The sequence below is a fragment of the Nomascus leucogenys genome, chromosome 2 (genome assembly GCF_006542625.1).
Source record: "Nomascus leucogenys isolate Asia chromosome 2, Asia_NLE_v1, whole genome shotgun sequence".
Classification (NCBI taxonomy): Eukaryota; Metazoa; Chordata; class Mammalia; order Primates; family Hylobatidae; genus Nomascus; species Nomascus leucogenys.
Window position 1 is genome coordinate 127,191,790 of NC_044382.1, and position 22,330 is coordinate 127,214,119.

Genomic DNA, 22,330 nt, shown 5'->3' on the forward strand with positions numbered 1-22,330 from the left:
GAAGTAATTTACACTCCCACTGACAGTGCATAAGTGTTCCCTTTTCTCTGCAACCTTCCCAGCATCTGTTATTTTTTATAAATAATCTGTTATTTTTTAATGATAACCATTCTGACTGGTGTGAGATGGTATGTCATTGTGCTTTTGATTTGCTTTTCTCAAATGATCAGTGATATTGAGCTTTTTTCTTAGGCTCACTGGCATGTACATCTTCTTGTGCAAAGTGTCTGTTCATGTCTTTGCCCGCTTTTTAATGGTGTTGTTTTTCTTTTGTAAATTGGTTGAAGTTTGTTATAGATGCTGGATATTCGACCTTTGTCAGGTACATAGTTAGAAAATATTTTCTCCCATTCTGTAGGTTGTCTGTTTACTCTGTTGATAGTTTCTTTTGTTGTGCAGAAGCTCTTAAGTTTAATTAGATCCTATTTGTCAATTTTTGCTTTTGTTGCAATTCCTTTTGGGGTCCTTGTCATAAAATCTTTGCCTGTTCCTATGTCCAGGGTGGTATTGCCTAGGTTGTTTGCTAAAATTTTTATAGCTATTGGTTTTACATGTAAGTCTTTAATCCATCTTGAGTTGATTTTTGTGTGTGTTGCAAGGAAGGGGTTCAGATTCAATCTTCTGCATTTGGCTAGCCGGTTATCCCAGCACCATTTATAGAATAGGGAGTCTTTTCTTGATTGCTTGTTTTTGTCAGCTTTGTCAAAGATCAGATGGCCAGAGGTGTGTCACCTTACTTCCCAGTTATCTATTCTGTTCCAGTGGTCAATGTGCCTGTTTTTGTACCAATACTGTTCAGTTTTGGTTACTGTGTTTTTGTAGTATACATCGAAATCAGGTAATGTGATTCCAATTTTGTTCTTTTTGCTTAGGATTGCCTTGCTATTCAGGCTCTTTTTACGTTCCATATTAATTTTAAAATAGGTTTCTCTAGTTCTGTGAAGAATGTTGGTGGTGGTTTGTTAGGAATAGCATTGAATCTGTAAATTGCTTTGGACAATATGGCCACTTTAATGATATTGATTCTTCTTCTCCATGAACATGGGATGTTTTTTCCGTTTGTTTGTGTCTTATCTGACTTCTTTGCACAGTGTTTTGTAATTCTCATTGTAGAGATCTTTCACCTCCTGGTTAGCTGTATTCCTAGGTACTTTATTCTTTTTGTGGCAGTTGTGAATGGGTCTGCCTTCCTGATTTGGCTGTCAGCTTAGCTGTTGTTGGTGTATAGGAATGCTAGTGATTTCTTGTACACTGATTTTTGTATCCTGAAACTTTGCTAAGTTGTTTATCAGATCTAGGAGCTTTTGGGCTGAGACATGGGGCTTCCTAGATACAGAATCATGTCATCTACAAACAGGCATAGTTTTACTTCCCCTCTTCCTATGTGGATGCCTTTTATTTCTTCCTCTTTCCTGATTGCTCTGGCCAGGACTTTCAATACTAGGTTGAATAGGAGTGGTGAGACAAAGCATCCTTGTCTTGTGTTGGTTTTCAAGGAGAATGCTTCTTGCTTTTGCCCATTCAGTATGATGTTGGCTGTGGGTTTGTCATAGATGGCTCTTACTATTTTGAAGCATGTTCTTTCAATACCTAGTTTATTGAGAGTTTTTACATGGATTGATGTTGATTTTTATCAAAAGCCTTTTCTTCATCTATGGATATAATTATGTGGTTTTTGTCTTTAGTTCTGTTTATGTGATTCATCACATTTATTGATTTGCATATGTTGAACCAAACTTGCATCCTGGGAATTAAGCCTACTTGATCATGATGAATTAGCTTTTTGATGTGCTTGTTTGGTTTGCAAGTATTTTGTTGAGGATTTTTGTGTTGACATTCATCAAGGATATTGGCTTGCAGTTGTGTTTTTTTGTTGTATCTCTGCCAGGTTTTGGTATCAGGATAATTTTGACTTCATAGAATTAGGTGTGGAGGAGTTCCACCTCCTCAGTTTTTTGGTATAGTTTTAGTAGGAATGGTACCAGCTTTTCTTTGTACTTTTGGTAGAATTTGGCTGTGAATCCATCTGGTTCTATGCCTTTTATGGTTGGTATGCTGTTCATTACTGATTGAATTTCAGAGCTCATTATTAGTTTGGTCAGGGAATCATTTCTTCCAGGTTCAGTCTTGGGAGGGTGTTATGTGTCCAGGAATTTATCCATCTCTTGTAGGTTTTGTAGTCTGTGTGCATAGAGGTGTCCATAGTAGTTTCTGATGGCTATTTTTATTTCTGTGGGGTCAGTGGTAACATCTCCTTTGTCATTTCTAATTGTGTTTATTTGTATCTTCTCTCTTTTCTTTTTTATTAGTTTAGCTGGTAGTCTGTCTTACTAATTTTTTCAAAAGACCAACTCCTGGATTCGTTGATCTTTTGAATGGTTTCGTGTGTCTCAATTTCTTTCATTTCAGCTCTGATTTTTGTTATTTTTTGTCTTCTGCTAGCTTTGGGGTTTATTTGTTCTTGTTTCTCTGATATTTTCCATTATGATGTTAGGTTGTTAATTTGAGATCTTTCTAACTTTTTGATGTGGACATTTAGTGCTATGAATTTCCCTCTTAATGCTGCTTTAGCTATGTCCCAGAGATTTTGGTAAAGCGTACCTACTTTTGTTAGATCCTATGGCCCTAGGTTAGGGATCAACAAACTATGGCCATACCCACAGGTGAAATCCAGACCTCTCCATGCTTCTTTAAATAATGTTTTATTGGATTATAGCCATAAATGCTCTCAATTGCATATTGCCAGTAGTTGCTTTCCCACTGCAAGTTGACAGTCTCTAATTCAGATCTGAAATGCTCTAAAATTCAAAATTTTTTGAGTACCAACAAGATGGTGTAAGTAGAAAATGCCACATATAACTATTTAACACAAACTTTGTTTCATGCACACAGTTATTAAAAATATAATTTCTCACCTTCACTGCCTGTAATCCCAGCACTTTGGAAGGCTGAAGTGGGTGGATCACCTGAGGTCAGGAATTCAAGACCAGCCTGCCAACATGGTGAAACCCTATCTCTACTAAAAGTACAAAAATTAGCTGGGCGTGCTGGCAGGTGCCTGTAATCCCAGCTACTCCGGAGGCTGAGGCAGGAGAATCGCTTGAACCCAGGAGGTGGAGGTTGCAGTGAGCCAAGATCACCTTGTTGCACTCCAGTCTGGGCCAAAGATTAAGATTCCATCTCAAAAACAAACAAACAAACAACAACAAGAAAAAAAATATATATATATAATTTCTTACCTTCAAGTTATGCATATATATATGAAACGTAAATGAATTTTTAACTTAGACATATGTATTCATATATTTCAAAATCTGAAAATACATGAAATTGAAAATACTTCTGGTCCCAAGTATTTTAGATAAGGGATACTTTACCTGTACAATATCAGACTTGAGTAGTTGTGACAGAGACCATATGGTCCACAAAGCCTAAATTATATACTAATCCTTTAAGGAAAAGGTTGGCGATATGGTCTGCCTCCAGTCATACAGTCTGATTGCAGTTAATTTATTATGATAAACATTTATATGGCACCAAGGAATTGTTATCAAGTTAATCAGAAATTTCTGAAGTTTCTAATTAAATTTGCTGTCTCTCTCTGTAGATCCAAACACCATCTGGCACTGTCTGTGAAGAGGCTTTGGCAGTATTTGGTGAAGCAGGAAGAAATTCAGGAAACCTTTATCAAAAATATATTCACAAAGAAACGGTGTCTAAATGAGGTCTGTATAAGTTAAAACCTGTTTACTATTTTATTATTGTAGTCTTTTATATTATCATGTAATAAATGAGTTGTATTTTACAGATTTTTTGAAAACACATTTTATATCATAAACATAGGCAATTAATGCTTAGAAAAGTGTAATTTAGAAGAGGGGCAGTATTTTCATAAATCAATTTAATTTAATTAGTTCAAATGTATTTGGGACTTTTTTCTTGAAAAAAATGTTTAATATTCCACATCTTGTTTCTTGTATTTTGAATTGTCATGATCATCAATTTAAGAGACAAGATAGAAAGTTTCTATGATTTTCATGTGACAGTTAAAAGAAGTCTATCTTAGAAGTTTAATTGTAACTAGGTTTGTATACTGAAAATTTTTTATTTATTTATTTATTTTTTTCGTTGGAGACAGAGTCTTGCTCTGTTACCCAGGCTGGAGTGCAGTGGTGCGATCTCGGCTTACTGCAAGCTCCGTGCCTCCCAGGTTCACACCATTCTCCTGCCTTAGCCTCCCAAGTAGCTGGGACTACAGGCACCCGCCACCACGCCCAGCTAATTTTTTGTATTTTTAGTAGAGATGGTGTTTCACTGTGTTAGCCAGGATGGTCTCAATCTCCTGACCTCGTGATCCACCTGCTTCAGCCTCCCAAAGTGCTGGGATTACAGGTGTGAACCACCACACCTGGCCTGAAAAATTTTTATTGTATTTATTTATCTTTTTTGAGATGGGGTCTCACTCTGTCACAGAGGTTGGAGTACAGTGGTACCACTTCAGCTCACTGCAACCTCTGCCTCCCAGTCTCAAGCAGTCCTCCCACCTCAGCCTCCCTAGTAGCTGGGACTGCAGATGCACGCCACCATGCCCAGCTAATTTTTTGTATTTTTGGTAGAGACAGGGTTTCACCATATTGCCCAGGGTGGTCTTGAATTCCTGAGCTCAGGCGATCTACCTGTCTTGGCCCCCCAAAGTGCTGAGATTACAGGCTTGAGCCACTGCACCCAGCCAACTTTTTAAATATGTACATTTTCTTTTCTGTGGATTATGCTTAAATTAATGAAATTTTACAAACCCAAATTAACCTGTAGTGTAACTGGTTGCTTATACCTTGATATTATCATAATGTTTTGTGGTTTTTTTTGTCACTTAGTTTAGTGCTAGTAATAAGTATTAGTTTGATGATATGGGGAACTTGCTTCTTTCGTTGGGAAAGTTTTGTTACTAAAAAGTTCAGGTGAACGAAACAGTAGATGTAGTGATGTAGTCAATTCTTTTTGTCTCCTGGACTGGTAACGAAGAGTTCAGAACTGACATTTGGTATGTGAACCACATTTTGAGTAGCATTGAACTAGTCTGAAAGCAAGCTTTGTACAGTTTTTGAAGTTGGAGGAAACACTGAAGAGACTTCAGTTGAAGAAATAAATTGAATGGCTTCACAATAGACAAGTAAGCAAAAAGCAAGATTGACATCTAACCTTTCTGCCTTAAAGGAAAATTACATGTATATCTCATTGTCTGTCAATTTAAGCACCAATTTTAAGTGGAAACTGTATATGCTGTTATTTACTATTTGCCTCATTTTGTAAATGTATTCAAATCGACCAAGTCAGGAAATAGTATGTAGTATTCTTGCTGACCTAGAAGACTTTTGACCTGAGTACCTTGGTGTAATATTGAAATTTAGACAAACATGAGTGTATTTCATTTGTTTATTTGATCTTTTTTTAAAAAAATTGACATATTTGATTAATCTTACAAAAATCTGATTTTTCTGCCGCTGATATATTTGGGTATTTGGGAAATGAAGTAATTCTGAAAACAATACAAAAAAACTGTTGAGCCATTAGATTGTCTAGCTGATTCAGGAATAGACTCATTAAGGAAATAGAGTAGTATAGTCAAGCCAGAATACGTAAACATAGCAAATAATAAGTATAACTACACATTTTAAAATTTCTGTTATTCTTTGGAGTTTCATATCTCGAGAAAATTTTTAAATTATTTTTATTGTAATTATTTTAATCAGAAGCATGAATATGAATGTTAGACTAACAGTTTTGTGACTATCATTTTCTCTGAATTTTGTTTTTTTTAATGCAAAATGACATTTTGCAATGTTTTGATAAATAGATTTAATTTATTTAAACCTTGACACTATTAATGGTAGTTATTAAAAGTTTGTTGTTATTGCTTTGTTGTTTTATTCTTGATAGTGATACTCTTAAAATAGTGTCTTTTTGATAAACAATATGAAAAGAAAAATGTTATATATTAAAGCACAGATTTGAATGGAATTAAACAGAATATAGAGTTTGTGTGAAATTAATCTTTACTGGAAAGGTTACTAGGCTCTTTTTAGTCTTAACAAAATCACCTTCCATCTCTTATTTTTCTAAAATGATGATTATGCTTAAATATTTTAGTCAAAGTCACTGTGATTTTCCAGATGGTTAGGAGATACATATATGATAGGCCCTGTATTTTGGATGGCAGGTGATGGGAGAATATTGTGAGAGCTGCTCTTTCTTTATTTCTTTATGTGTTTGAAAATGAAATTTTACAGTTTCTTTATCTGACCCTAAAATCCTGGTTTTGTCAGATCTTTTCTTTTCCTATTTGGTAAAGTTTACTGGTACCTGTGTTTTAAAATAGAATGTCTTCTCTCTTTGTATTTAAATAGAAAGTACAGACAACTGCAGTTAGATTAAGTCATTCTTAATAAAAAATTGGGACTTGACAACTCCCATCATTGTTCCCAGTTCCTTCTTCTGTTTTTTTGTTTTGTTTTGTTTGACTTTCTGAGAAGAACTAAAGGTCTTGGAACAACTCTTTCTTTAACACGTACTACTATTCCTTTTTAAGAAGTATATGTGCTTCCCAGCACTTTACTGACTCTTTCTGGCTTCATCAGTGGAAGAGAATTAGATAAATGTAGAAATTGAAATTTTCTAATCAAGAGATTTTCCTGAAGGTTCAGATGTGGAGATAAGACATAGCAGCGAGTAAGAGAATAATTCGACTTTGTTCATAGTACTCTGACACCAGTAGCTCTGATTATTTTAATATAAAGTATTTTGGTTTCAATGGTGCTTTAATGTTAACTTTTCGAAATTTAGTAAAAACTTCTTAGGAAAAGAATAAAATTTGTAGTGGTAGTTAATGAGTTCTGAGGGATTAAGTTTTGCTCATTCCCTAACCATGCACCCTCACACATGCTTTTTATAAGGTGTATGAAATTTTAAGAATAGTAACTCCATATAATATTCTTTTCTAGTAAATTTGGTTTAAAATATAACATTTAAACAATCCCCAATATTTTGCGTGTTACATCTCATCTTTACTCTTTGTCATGTGGTTATTCTTTCTTGATGAAGTCATTAGAGGACAACAGTGAAACCATCAAAAATTCTATGATGGAGGAGCCAAACATCAATAAGGTACAAAATATCATTCAACTGAAATTAGAAATTGCATTCTTTCAGAAAAGAACAAAGCATTTGGGTTTTAGTTTTAAACTGGTCTTTGTTTCCAGTGGATTTAAAGTGTTGTTCCATCAAATTATTCTCCTTTTATTTTAACAACTTAAATACTGCAGTTGTAAAAGTGGTTTCTGTTTTGTTAAATAAGAGAATGCAATTTTAAAGGGAGTTGAATGTATCTTGTTTTGGCTACAAATTTTTCTGAGTAAATACAAGTAAAGTTCTTAATACATGTGATTACAATAGCAGTTGTTTAGTAGTATTGTTTTAATTCTGCACATATCACTTTTGAAGTTAAAATTCTCTCCTATGATATTAATTCCTAAAAATATAGTAAATACTGTTACATAGTGTTTATTTTACTGGTAGCAATAGCATGTAGCAAAGTGCCTTAAGGATACATAGTAAGTACTCATGGTCCTTGAGAACCAAAGCACAAAAGATGAGAATCTGTATAATTATGAAATAACTCCTAGATGTCCTGTGATTGCATATTCAACTATGACTTTATTTTATTTTATTTTTGAGACGCAGTTTAGCTCTTTTGCCCAGGCTGGAGTGAAGTGGCACAGTCTCGGTTCACTGCAACCTCTGCCCCCCGGGTTCAAGCGATTCTCCTGCCTCAGCCGCCTGAGTAGCTGGGATTATAGGCGCCCACCACCACACGTGGCTAATTCTTTTTGTATTTTTAGTAGAGAACGGGTTTTGCCATGTTGGCCAGGGTGATATCGAACTCCTGACCTTAGGTGATCCACCCGCCTTGGCCTCCCAAAGTGCTAGAATTACAGGCGTGAGCCACTGCGCCTGCCCAATTCAACTGTGACTTTATGAGGTTAATATTTAACTCATGTTTTTCATACTCTGTATTTAAAACAATCTCAGCAGTCATTTTTAAGTGAAAAATGGCTCAAAAAAATTTTTAAGGTTACTAATTTCTACCCCTTATTCTTTCCAACGGGAATCCTTTGGTAAAATAGGAAAAATAATTCTGCGCAATTAATTAAAAAGCCTGATTTGATATCAGGTGTATATTATAACTAAAACTTTTGCAAAATAAGTCTATATGTCATTCAAACTTTGAAAATATCTAGTGGCCTTTGGGGGTTTTGAGGGAATACAATTCAAACTTCTAATCAGTAAACAATTTTCCTTGCCTGGGTTTTGATGATTACTTATTACTGTCTACACATTATCCGGAATTTTTTTTTTTTTTTTTGGAGACGGAGTTTCGCTCTGGTTGCCCAGACTGGAGTGCAATGGTGCGATCTCAGCTTACTGCAAGCTCCGCCTCCCGGGTTCAAGCGATTCTCCTGCCTCAGCCTCCCGAGTGGCTGGGATTACAGGCGTGGGCCACCACATCCAGCTAAGTTTTGTATTTTTAATAGAGACAGGGTTTCTCCATGTTGGTCAGGCTGGTCTCGAACTCCCAACCTCCGGTGATCTGCCTGCCTTGGCCTCCCAAAGTGCTGGGATTACAGGTGTGAGACACTGCGCCCAGCCGCATATCAGGAATTCTTATACAAACATTTTTGTTTTGATACTGTTTATAAAATGTTAATAATCATGATGTTGTTATTTCTATAGTCAGCTTTATGCTACGTCAAAATGCAGTCTTTTTAGGGGGAGGGTTGACGTCATTTTGGCCAGCATTTTTCCAAGCCCACTGCTATGTAGTTTTAAAAAAAATCTTTGTAAAGTATGCCTGACCTAAAATAACTACATATATTTAAAGTGTACAACTTGTTCGATTTTGGCATGTGTATACACTAGCGAAGCCATCACCACAACCAGGATAATGATTATATCCATCAGTCCCCAGAATTTAATCCCTCCATTTTTTTTTTCTCTCCCACCTGTGCCCTCTTCCCCAGGCAGCTACCAAATTTTTTCCTGGTGTTAAAGATTAATTTGTTGTTTTCTGGAATTTTATGTAAATAGAATCATATAATACGTCATTTTTGGTTTATAGTCTGTATCCATTGACTTAGCGTGATTATTTCAAGATTCATCTATGTTGTGTGTTTTAGTAGTTCATTCTTTTTATTATGATACTTATTACATTATATGGATATACCATAGTTTATTTACCCGTTAATGAACACTTGAGCTGATTTTATTTGGGACCTGTTCCAAATAAGGCTGCTTTGAATATTCATGGAAAAGTCACATTTTATGGAAAAATGCTTTCATTTCTCTTGTGTAAATGCCTAGGAGTAGAAAGACTGGATCATGTGTAGGTATATGTTAAACGTTTTGTGAAACTATTCAAATAATTTCCAAGGTGGTTGTACCATGTATATTCTCAATGGATGGTGTACGAAATTCCATTCTATTTTTTTTTTTTAAAGGCAGAATCTTGCTGTGTCTCTCAGGCTGGGTGCAGTGGTGTGATTACGGCTCACTGCAGCCTCAACCTCCTGGGCTCAAGCAGTCCTCTTGCCTCAGCCTTCTGAGCAGCTGGGACTATAGGCATGCATCACCACGCCCAGCTCATTTTTATTTTTTGTGACATGGGGTTTCTCCATGTTGCTCAGGCTGGTCTCAGACTTCTGGGCTCAAGCAGTCTTCCCACCTCAGCCTCCTGAAGTGTTCGAATTACAGGTGTAACCCACCATGCCCATCCTTGCATCACATTCTTACCAACAGCTGGTGCAGTCTATATTTTCATTTTAACCATTCTAGTAGGTATGTAGTAGTAGTTCATTGTGGTTTTAATTTGCATCGAGCATCTTATCACATGCTTATTTGCCATGTGTCTATCTTTCTGCATGAATTGCCTTCAAATCTTGTGTTTATTTTGTGTTAGATTGCTTGTTTTCTTGATTCAATTTTAACAGTTATTTGTATGTTCTGGATAAAAGTAATTTATCAGAAATGTGACTTGCAAATATTTTCTCTTACTCTATGGCTTGTCTTTTCATTCTGTTTACAAGGTCTTTTCATTTTATTTGTTTATTTTTTAAACAAAGTCTTGCTCTGTTGCCTAGGCTGGAGTACAGTGGTGTGATCTTGGCTCACTGCACTCTCCACCTCCTGGGTACAAGCGATTTTCATACCTCAGGTGTGCACTACCACACCCGGCTAATTTTTATATTTTTAGTAGATGAGTAGACTGGGTTTCACCATGTTACCCAGGCTGGTCTCGAACTCCTGGCCTCAAGTGATCTGCCCACCTCGGCCTTCTAAAGTGCTGGGATTAGGAGCGTGAACCACCGCAGCCAGCCACAAGTTCTTTTGAAGTTCTTAATTTTGATGATGTCTAATGTATTAGTTCTGGTTATTCATTTTCTTCTTTGGTGTTGTATTTAAGAAATCTTTGCCTAACCTAAGATCACAAAACCTTTCTCCTGTTCTAAGTGTTTTCGAGTTTCAGTATTACATTTAGGCCTATAATCCATTTCAAGTTAATTTGTTTACATGGTGTGAAGTATAGAGCTCAGTTCTTTGTTACTGTTGTTGTTTTTGCATCTGTATGTCAATTGTTACAGCATTATTTGTTGAAAAGATTATCTTTTCTTTCACTAAACTACTTCTTTTACCTTTTCAAAAATCAGTTGACACAGATGTGTAGGTCTAATTCTGGAGTCTATTTTGGGCCATTGATCCATCTTTATGGTAATAGCTCACTGTCTTTATCACTATAACCTTATAATAAATCTTGAAGTCATGTACTGTAAGTCATTCAAATATATTCTTCTAAGTTCTGTTCTGTTCTTTTTTTTTTTTTTTTTTTTTTTTTTTTTGCCTTATCATTCTGACTTAGAACTTCCAGTCCAATGTTGAATAGAAGTGATCACTAGCAGACATTATTATCTTGTTTCTGATCTTTGGGAAAGCAGTCTTTTATTATCAAGTATAATGTTTTCTTTAAGTTTATTGTAGATGCATTTTATAAGTTTGAGGACGTTTCTTTGCATTCCTACTTTATTAAGAGTTTTTAATAAGGAAAGGATGTTGGATTTTATCAAATGATTTTTTTTTTTTTTGCCTACTATTGAAATGATCATCCTTTTTTCTTTTATAGTATGATGGGTTAAGGATTTTTTTTTTAAATGTTAAACCAATCTAGCATTCCCAGCATAAGCTATACTTCGTCGTGATGTGTTATCCTTTTTATATATAGTTACATTTGGTAAAATTTTTAAGAATTTTTACATCTGTGTTCATGAGTGATATTGGTTTGTAGTTTTCTTACAATGTTGTTTCTGTTGGTCTCAGATTAATGCTAGACTCTTAGAATGAACTGACAAAGATTCTGTCCTCTTTAATTTTGGGGAATAATTTTTGTAGAATTAGTGTTATTTCTGAAGTGTTTGGTAGAATCCTGAAGTTTTTTAAATGACAAATTTAATTTCTTTAACAGATGTAGGGCAATTCAGGTTTATCTATTTCTTGAGTCAGTTTTGGTAGTACATGTCTTTCAAGAAGTGTGCATTTCATTTATGTTGTCAAACTTACTGGCATAAAGTTATCATGTTGCCCTATTAAAATATGTGTAGAATCCATGGTGATGCTGCCTCTCCTTCTGCTATGACTTTGAAAACCAAATTATGTCTTCTTTAGTATTTATATTCCCTAATATTTGGGGTATTGACACCATTTTATGTTCACCTGATTGCTTCCTATTTTCTTTCAGTTATGCCTTCAATATTCTTTAGATATCATTTTACTTGATATTTGTGTCATTAGAGTGGCAATGAAGTATTCCAAATACACAACCTTGTATTGTAGGTTTTAGTAAATGAAAATCACTCCTGACTACCCAAGGTGTCAGTCACTTTTTCCATGGATCTGCTGTATGACCTTTCACTTCTTCCACTCTTGGAGCTTCATTTACTGACATGTAAAATTATGGCTGATAATTTTAAACCTGTTGCTTCTCTAATTAAAATATTTCACAGGATCCTGGTGTTAATCTATTACAATTATCCCTTTCTCCTCCAGCCTCTAAGGGCAGCTCTGTGGAACCCAAGCAATGTTCAGATCAGTTTCTGCATAATTCCTTTTCGTGGTAAAATATAAATAACATAAAAGTTATGATTTTAACCATTTGTAAAGCAGCCCGGTGGCCATAAGTACATTTACACTGCTCTGCAACCAACACACCATCCATCTCCAGAACTTTTTCGTCCTCTCCAAACTGAAACTTTGTGCCCACTAAACAATGGCTTCCCATTCCTCTGGCCCCCACTCCAGGCAACCACCATTCTGCTTTTTGTATCTATGAATTTTACTATCCCTAGGTACCTCATGTAAATGGAATTGTATAATAGTTATCCTTTTGTGACTAGTTTATTTCACCAAGCATAATGTCTTTAAGATTCATCCACATTTTAGCGTGTGTCAGAATTTCCTTCCTTTTTAAGGCTGAATAGTATTCTAATGTATGTTCATACATTTTGTTTATCCATTCATCAGTTAGTGGACATTTGAGTTGTGTCTGTCTTGGTTATTGTGAATAATGGTGCTGTGAACATTGATATACAAATATCTGAATCTCTGCTTTCAGTTTTTTGGGATATATACAGAAGTGGAATTGCTAGATCATATAGCAATTCTGTGTTTAGTTTTTGATCTGCATAATCTCTTTAAATCTCTTTTAGCATTAATATTTGGGTTCTTTTTTCTTCAGATGTCCAGCCCAATCAAAGCATGACATCTTTACAAAGTGCGACTTGAAACTTTAGGAGATCTTTTAAAACCCTATTTGTTGTGATTTTTTTTAACTATAATGTTATGTTGTGAGGCCTTTAACAAATACAATTACATTCATAGCACACGCAAGTTCTGTCTCTGTTTTTAGCTGACTGTTTCATGTTCCTAGTTCCTTCCCTTACCAGCTTAGATTTCATGATCCATCATGGAATCAATCAGTCACTTGCAAACATCCTTATCCCTGTTCTTCCTACTTGCCTTGAAAATTCCCAAACCTTCTTAAACCCAACTTTTTGTCCTATTCCGTGCCTGCACTCAAGCAGCTGAACGTGTTTGGAGGAAAAGCACAAACCCTGGAGCTTGCCTCACTTTAAATTTATTAGCACAAATCCCAAATTAACATAAAACTACCCTGCAGTCATAATAAATTGCTCTATAGCAAATTTGTTTTTTCATTTTCATACTTTTTCCCTGTTTCCTCAAACTTCCAGTATTTGTTTCCCACTCCCCACAGATCAATATATTTGCTGTGAAAATAAGTGCAGTCAGCAGTGATTTAGCCTAACCTGCCCATCATCATCTAATTTCTGCTGTGTATGCAGATATTTTCTTCTGCCTCCTCTAACAGTGAGTGAACTGTGACCCTTTTATTCAAGGCCAGAGCTTTCACTTGTGCACAGATCTTAGCTGCTTTCACCTGCCCAAGGACTTGTCTTCAGTTCTTAATAACCGAAGCCCATCTCCCTCTCTCCTTGTCAATAAATGCTTACCTCTCTCAAATTATTCTGATTAGCATGAGCAAATATATTTTAATGTTTTCCCTTTAAAAAATACTCCATTTCTCTAGTCTACTATGTAGCAAAATTCACTTAGAGTTGCCTATAAAGTCATTCAAGATTTAAACAGTAATGTTGAAACACCATTAACAAACCACCCAGCTTAAGAAATAAAACATTATCAATTCAGTTGTCTCTGTGATCCTTTCCCAGTGGACTCGCCTTCTTATTCACCAGATACCACATTCTCTCTAATTTAGTTATTATCTCCAGGCCACTCCACTGAGATTGTCCTAGACACAGTCACCATTGACTTCCAGTATACTAAATTTAGTAGTCAATTATCTATCTTCATATGATTCAACTTCTTAATAATCATTTGGTAGTGTTGACCCATAATATTTTTCTAAAATTGTTTCCTCACTTAGTTTCCATAATATCAAACTCTTCTGTTTCTTATGTTAGCTAATTGGTAACTACTGAATTGTCCTTTTTCCCATCCTTGAAATATTGGTTGCCCCAGAATTCAGTTCTCTAACTTTTTATCTTTCCTATCTTTACTCTCTCCTTGGATTATCTTACGGTTTAAATATTAATATAATCTGTATGCTGAGAACTCTCAAATCTCTCTAGTCCCAACTAATTTCCCGAACTCCAGACATTGCCTGCTCCGAACCTACTCCCCACTGTTTCCTTCACTTCTGTCCATCTCAGTAAATGGTACCTTTACTCACCCACCTGTCAGGCATGACAACTAGGTTTCATCCTTTTTCTTTCCTTCTTTTATTCACACTATGATTACAGTCCATTAACAAAATGTATCCCAATTCCAGCCACTTATCACTATCACCATTCCTACTACCCTAATCCAACTATCCTACTACCCTAATCCCACTATGATCTCTCACTTCAGCTACTGTAGTCACCTTTTAACTGGTTTTCTGATAGTCATTCTCAAACCCTTTATGTTTTATCTCACAATAGCCTGACTTTTCAAAATCCACCAATGGTTTCTCTGCCTTAGAACAGGATTTGAACTCTTTATTATGTCTTTTAAGGCCCTGCAAGAGCTGAACCTCTACCTTTATCTCCAATCTTATCTTCTGCCACTTATGGTCATTCACAAATTTGATTTAAGACTTCTGAGATACCACTATTTCTTTGACCCACCCACATGACATTCTGATTATGTATCTGACATGGGGTTCAGAGTATTTGTATTTTAAAAAAAATCACCTCAGTTGATTCTTATTCAGGTTATCTTGACACCACCTTATTGAGAAACAATGTTTTTAGTAAATAATGAGGACAGGAATGTATTCCTACATAGAGAAAGGTTTTTTGAAGTTCATACCTGCAGAAGCTTTCTTCCCATATATGTAAAGTTTGAAAAAGCTCCCCTGGTGAAACTGGTATGATCCCGCATCCAACCATTACCAGCAAGTGGCACATCCCTCTATTCCATGGAGCCATCATCTTTCTCTGTCGCCAATTTCTTCAAATCCTAAGAATGAACATTTAGTATACTTTAGATACCAGGCAGATTGGTGGGTAAGTTGGAATTTTGTCATAAAATTATGGAATTTGACTTGTACATCATTAACAGATGATCAGCCTTTTGTAGTCAGAGCTGAGACCTTCCTTAGAAGACAAGTTGATCCTCAAGTCAGCCAGAATGTTCAGCGAATACTGAAATTCTTCCTAAGCAAATTATACTTTAGATTAGAATACATTTGACTCTTTATATCTGGCGACTGATTTTTGTTTGTTTGTGTAGGGGTATTTTGGTTTGATTATCTTGTAAGTCTCTTTGAACTTTCCAATTGAACAGTCATCTTAATTGCCTTTATTTTATTTATTTATTTTTTTGAGACAGGGTCTTGCTCTGTTGCCTGGGCTGGTGTACAATGGCTTGATCTTGGCTTACTGCAGTCTCTGCCTCCTGGGTTCAAGCAATTCTCGTGCGTCAGCCACTCAAGTAGCTGGGATTACCGACGCGCACCGTCACGCCTGGCTAATTTTTGTATTTTTAGTAAAGGCAGGGTTTCTCCATGTTGGCCGCTCCAGACCTCAAGTGATCCACTCACCTCAGCCTCTCAAAGTGCTGGGATTACAGGCGTGAGCCACCACACCTGACCTTAGTTGCTATTTTTAAAACACTGCATATTCTGATCAGTTCTATGGTCAATGGCCAGGCATTGGTGATATTTCTATCAAAATTTTGAAGTAAGTAAATTTATTGTATGCTGATTTCAGATAATTTATGCATTTCACAGTAAGTTGGTAAACCTAATTCATTTTAAAAGTTTGAAAGTTAGAATGGCTGGGCGTGGTGGCTCACGCCCATAATCCCAGCATTTGGGAGGCCAAGGCGGTCAAATCACCTGAAGTCTGGAGTTTGAGACCAGCCTGGCCAAAATGGTGAAACGCTGTCTCTACTAAAAATACAAAAGTTAGCCCGGTGTGGTGGCAGGCGCCTGTAATCCCAGCTACTTGGGAGTCTGAGGCAGGAGAATCACTTCAACCTGGGAGGCAGAGGTTGCAGTGAGCTAAGACTGTGGGCCACTGCCCTCCAGCCTGGGTGACAAGAGCATCCATCTCAAAAAAAAAAGCAGGATAGTATGAAATAATGTCCTACATTAGGCAACATTTCAACTCTTTAATTGCCTCCTCTTTTCAGCTTATTTTAGTAAGTGTTGATTTTATATAGTATTCTTTTCTAAGTCCAAAGATGTATATACTTTGTCTGGAGTAAGCAGAAGGTCAAATATATGTCCCTCATCTAAAGTACTTAGAATGGTGGTTTATTTAGCTACTAAAATGATTACTCACTTGGGCAAGTTACATTGCCTTTCAGGATTTCAGGTTTCTCTATAAATCAAAGGTTAACTACAGCCATCTGGCCAAATCTCACCTGCTTCTATGTAGTCCATGAGCTGAGAATTTTTAAAGGGTTTGGAAAAAATGCAACAGTGACCCTTTGTGGTCTGCAAAACCTAAAATATTGACTATCTGACCTTTTAAATTTTTTAAAATAATACTAAAGAATTATAATGCTAAGAAACTTGGTAAATACATTTTGCTTTAATAATTAGAATGTGTTGATCCTTTAAACTTAATTAACTGTATCTCGGGAGGATAGCCTCTTAATGAAGTTGTATGTTGTATCAGCTGTTTTTTTATGTGTAAAAAAGCAAGTTTGGAGAAATTTAACTTTCCCTTGTCAAATTTTGTTTTAGGGATAATTAGCATATACAGTAATACCTTTAGAATTGAAATACCTAGTTTCTTAAAATAATTTATGCAAGTACTAATTGATAGATTGGCATATATTATTAGTTCTATTACTAAAATCAGTGCATTTTTATATTTTGTTTCCTTTTATTTAGATAGAAGCAGATTTGGGATATCCTGGAGGTAAAGCAAGAATTATTCATAAGGAATCTGATATCATTACTGCGTTTGCTGTTAATAAGGTAAGTACATAGACATTCTTTTGTTTATTAAGTATTTATAGTTGGATAATATCTTCGGTTTTATCAGTTTATCCAAGTATTTTTTTCCCAAAGCTGCTTCCAGTTCCTTAAATTGCAATCTGGATACTTTTTTAATTTTATAAAATGATATTATTTGATAATGTGATTTTGTTATTATATGATTTTGGAGATATAGCTGATAAAATACATAATGTTTTATTACTATGCAGAGAGAAGTACCAAATATATAGAAATCACTTTAGAATTTATACAATGTAGTATAGTAGTTAACCCACAGAAAAAGTTTTTTATATTCCTTATGAACATGTCAAATGTGGTTCTGAGTAGTTGGTAAGATTTAAGCTTATATGTGACTCAAATTCTCCCTGTTTGATTTATACCTCCAATAGCAGCCCAAAGTGTGTATTTTCTTAGTATTTCCTAAATTTCTACTTAACATCCTCCTTAGATGTCTGTATGCGCCTCACAGAAGAGGTGGCCTTAGGTACTATAGTCCGAGATTGAAATCTGTCTTAATCATTTTCCCCTTCTATCTCCCCTAATTGCCTTACTGTATAGTTCCTAATGACTTCTAGTTATTCTTTGTTTTCCTTCCATTAACTTAAGGGATATGTGTATCTTCTTTTTATGTATTCATAGAAGATACCTAAAGGAGATATTGTATACATATATATAAAGTGTTCATATGTTCCTAATTTTAAAATAATTGTTAAATGTTATGTAGATACATGCCCTGTAATATATACAGGGAAGTGTGATATACAGGGAAATTACCCATTTAGTAATCCTTTCGCCAGTTGGTTTTCTATCTTTCTGTGCTATGTCTGTCTTCTCTGAATTCTTCTGGACAGTATCTTTGTTTTTCTGTGTCCTTCACTTCATTTCCTTGTTAGACACTGTTGAGCAATGCCTGGCTAAGGGGCTGATTCCAGATTTGCCTGCTTCAGACAGTTTTGTTGTCAAAGAAATAGTTCTGTTTGAAACAGGCAAATCTGGAGTCAGCCCCTTAGTCAGTTGTAATATCTATATAACATGATATTATATATACATGTCAAATACAAACTTGTTGGCCAGGTGTGGTTGTTGACACCTGTCATCCCAACACTTTGGGAGGCCAAGGCAGTAGGATCACTAGAGGCCAGGAGTTTGATACCAGCCTGGCAACATTGTGAGACCCTGTCTCTACAAAAAAAAATTATTATCTATACCTGCATTACCTGCTCTTTCTTGAAGAAAATGTGATTTAAAATATTCTGTGCTATAAAAGAAACTAGTTGTTTTCTTCTTGAGGGTTTATATATAAGTACTGGTAATGAATAGTTATTCACATATATAAAGTCTACAGGTTACTATCTATGAATATGCCTGTTTAATTTTTATTTCCCCAGATGTGCTATTTTTATTTATTTTATTTTATTTTATTTTGCTTTATTTTATTTTATTTTGAGACAGAGTCTCGCGCTGTCGCCCAGGCTGGAGTGCAGTGGCGCGATCTTGGCTTACTGCAACCTCCGCCTCCCGGGTTCAAGTGATTCTCCTGCCTCAGCCTCCCAAGTAGCTGGGACTACAGGTGTGCGCCACTACACCCAGCTAATTTTTGTATTTTTAGTAGAGACGGGGTTTCACCATGTTGGTTGGCCAGGATGGTCTCGATCTCTTTACCTTGTGATTCGCCTGCCTCAGCCTCCCAAAGTGCTGGGATTACAGGCGTGAGCCACTGCGCCCAGCTGATTTGCTATTTTTAATATCCTTACTAAATTTGCAGCTGAGAAATAATACCTTTTGCTTTAAGTTGCATTTTTTTAAATGCCATTGAGATTTTTTTGCCGTTTGTTTAGTTGGGAACTACCTGTGTCGAAAACTATGAAGGGTCTCAGATTTTACCTTAAGTTAAAACTAACAGTTAGCTGTGTGTTTCTGTTAGTTGCCACAGAAACAGTTCTGTTTGAGGCAGGCAGTGGATTGTTTAAACAGTCCATTTAATTGATCCATTAAACAGTTTAGTGGATGCTGTTAGAAGACATATGACTCTTGGATCAGAGATAAAGGACAGTTTATGTCTAACAGCAAAAGCAATAACCAGAAAATCAGCACTTTACACTGGTTACCTGAGCCACAATTTCCAGAGAATGACGGGAAGAGGGCCAGATGACACCTACCTTACCTACACACATAGTAGGTTATATTACAGGAGAGGGTCACTGAGTTTAGGGAACCCAAATCTTTTATAATAGATAGTAAGCATACTTGCCCTTTGCTCTGGAGGGAGAGACGATAGTTATACAAACATCCTGGCAATTATACTGCAGAAAAAAGGGCAGACATGACTCACTTATAAAACGTGCAGAATTTGGGATACCCATGGAGAATTACCACCCAGTAATCTAACTATATCATTTTTTCATTTATTTCTAAGGTCTCAGTTTTTTCTTAATAGTTTGTGTTAGAATCTAACATAGCAGTAATGATAATCCTATTTTCTCTTTGGTCCTGTTTTCTGTTTCAAAGATACACATTTAATTAATTTATTTATTTATTGAGACAGGGTCTCATGCCTGGTGCCCAGTGCTGTGGAGCAATGTCAGCTCACTGCAGCCTCGACCTCCTGGGCTCAAGCAGTCCTTCCACCTCATTCTCCCAAGTAGCTGGGACTACAGGCGCATGTCACCATGCCCAACTAATTTTTGCATTTTTTGTAGAGAGAGTGTTTTGCCTGTTGCCCAGGCTAGTCTCGAACTCCTGAGCTCAAGCTATCTGCCTGCTTCAGCCTCCTAAAGTGCTAGAGTTATAGACGTGAGCCACCGCCCCCAGCCAAGATGTACATTTTTGATTCGTAGGCATTTAAAATTTCATGTCATTTAACCTTAGCAACTTTTCATTTGTGATCTTTTTCTGGCATACTTCTCCCACTATATTTCTGCCCCTACACCTTTTTTCTGTGACCCTTTCCCACTTTTTCTTTTTTTTTTTTTTTTTTTTTTTTGCCTAAGATTGAAAAGCTTTAAGAGAAAGTTGTTTTATTTAAATAATTAATAATTATGTTTTTAGTTTGGAGTTCCTTATTGCCCTCACCTTTCTGTACCCTACAGGTTCCTATCTTTTTCAGTATCTTCCTCCACATTTCTGAATTGTGCAAACCTTAGAGCGATCATAGCATTGTAGCAATCTAGAAAGACAGTACTGGGAGAGGAAATAAAATGCTGCATGTATTGCCATTTATACTGGCGTTCTATTGGATGTGCTTTTCCTAGAACATAAACATATCTCCAAACTGAAGCTTATTATTTCACTAAAAGTAAGAATGCTGTATATCCTGTATGTTAGTTATTACTGCTAGAGGTTATTTCAAAACTACCATTTTCAAAAGCAGCTCATATACTATCTCTTTTGCCTATTTCTTTTAAAATTACTGTTTGACTTATTTTTCAGGCAAATAGAAACTGCATAGCAATCGCTTCCAGTCATGATGTTCAAGAACTGGATGTTTCTGGAATTCTGGCCACACAGGTCTACACTTGGGTAGATGATGATATAGAAGTGGAAACCAAAGGGTACCTTCATACTTTGTTTTTATTTAGTAATGTTGCAATATGAGTGACTATATTTACTGAACTAAAACTTTCAAAAGATTCTTTAAAGCAATTTATAAATTGTAAGCAGAGTAGAAGCTGATGTGCTAAATGAGGGGTGGCAAGAGCTTTAAATAAGGGAATTGAGAGAAGAGTAAGTGAAGGGAACAGAAATTCTTCAGGTATGAGGTCATTGTGTGTGAGTTACAAATAAGAGCTGAAGAAAATTAATTTTAAAGGGAACTATAAATTCAAATTTTAGACCTTTCAAGTGTAAAAAGGAAAGAAATGATGAGTTGTTTTTATTCTGGTTGACATTCCTTTATAGATCAGAAGATTTCTTGGTTATACATGCTCGTGATGATTTAACAGCTGTTCAAGGTACAACTCCATATACACATAGCAATCCTGGCACTCCAATTAACATGCCATGGCTTGGTAGTACACAGACTGGCAGAGGAGCATCTGTGGTATGTAAAGTTAAAAATAAATTTAAGTTATATGTAACTTTTATTTTTCCCTCTAGGTTAAGGGATAAAGGATGATTTAAAACATTTTTCTCAATTCCTAAAGTTTTAGTAAGTCTTACATGTTGGAAATTGTAAATTTTGATAATGAAGAATAGTATGTTTTCATTTGAAAGGGTAATAATAAGTTGTTTTAAAAATATACTTCGCTTGAAAACCAAAGAGCTATATTTTAATTAAGAATTATTTGAAACATGGTTCACATCAGGCTTCAGCAAGCTATTCCCCATAGATCAAATACTACCCATGACCTGTTTTTATGTAGCTAATATGCTAAGAATGGTGTATACATTTTAGTGAAATGGTGTATACATTGTTTTCTCAGTGGCTGAAAAAACAAACAGTATTTTTTGGCACATGAAAATTACATGAAACTTGATTTCAGTGTCTTTTTATAAATAAAGTTTTATAGGAACACAGCCATAGTCATTTGTTTCTATTTTGTCTGTGGATGCCTTCACACTACAGTGGCAGAATCGAGTATATGCAACAGAAAGTAAATGCCCATAAAGCCAAAACACTTGCTATCCAGTCCTTTATAAAAAAAAAAGGTTTGCTAACTTCTTGTCTAGATATCTTTTAATGGATATCAATTAATAACTATATCCATATTAAGTATCACTTTTTTAAATTTCAGGACAAATATTCTTTTTTTTTTAACAAAAACAATTCAATTTTTTAAGTTAAGCAAAAAGCAATATAATGATGAACTGAAACATAATTTTTCTGTAGTGATGGAGGATCTATTTTAGCCCTGGTTACCTAGAGATGTGATTCATATTTGTACTTCCAAGAGTTTCCTTTATTATTACTTAGGGTATAGGAACTAATGAACAGATTTGAAGAAGCAAAGAAAGGTGGTAGGGTTTTTCAGAATTTCGTTAAGTCCTGTAGAATACTTTCCTTGGCCAAAAAAAAAAAATTATTTTTCATTACTTAGTATGAGTAATTGTTCAAGTAAAAGCTCAGTTATCTTTAATAATACCTTGTAGTATTTTGTACCTAATGTGGTTCCTTTATAGTTGATATAACCTTATAATTTGCAGTATCTGTTGTAGTTGTTATTTGCTTGTACTTAAACATTCTTCAGATGAAGCTTGAGA

The 22,330-nt window shown here is 35.5% G+C and overlaps 1 protein-coding gene across 3 annotated transcripts in view; it reads left to right on the forward strand.

Moving 5' to 3' along the window:
* Positions 1-22,330, forward strand: part of DMXL1 (Dmx like 1) — a 173,490-nt gene that overhangs the window by 124,117 nt on the left and 27,043 nt on the right. The window contains exons 33-37 of one of the 3 annotated variants that reach the window (XM_030818105.1): positions 3,608-3,725; positions 7,099-7,161; positions 17,024-17,110; positions 20,561-20,682; positions 21,029-21,170. In XM_030818105.1, the coding sequence (XP_030673965.1) occupies positions 3,608-3,725; positions 7,099-7,161; positions 17,024-17,110; positions 20,561-20,682; positions 21,029-21,170 (532 nt within the window). The remainder of the gene's footprint in view (positions 1-3,607; positions 3,726-7,098; positions 7,162-17,023; positions 17,111-20,560; positions 20,683-21,028; positions 21,171-22,330) is intronic. The other 2 variants (XR_004031469.1, XM_030818110.1) reach the window with 2 other exon arrangements.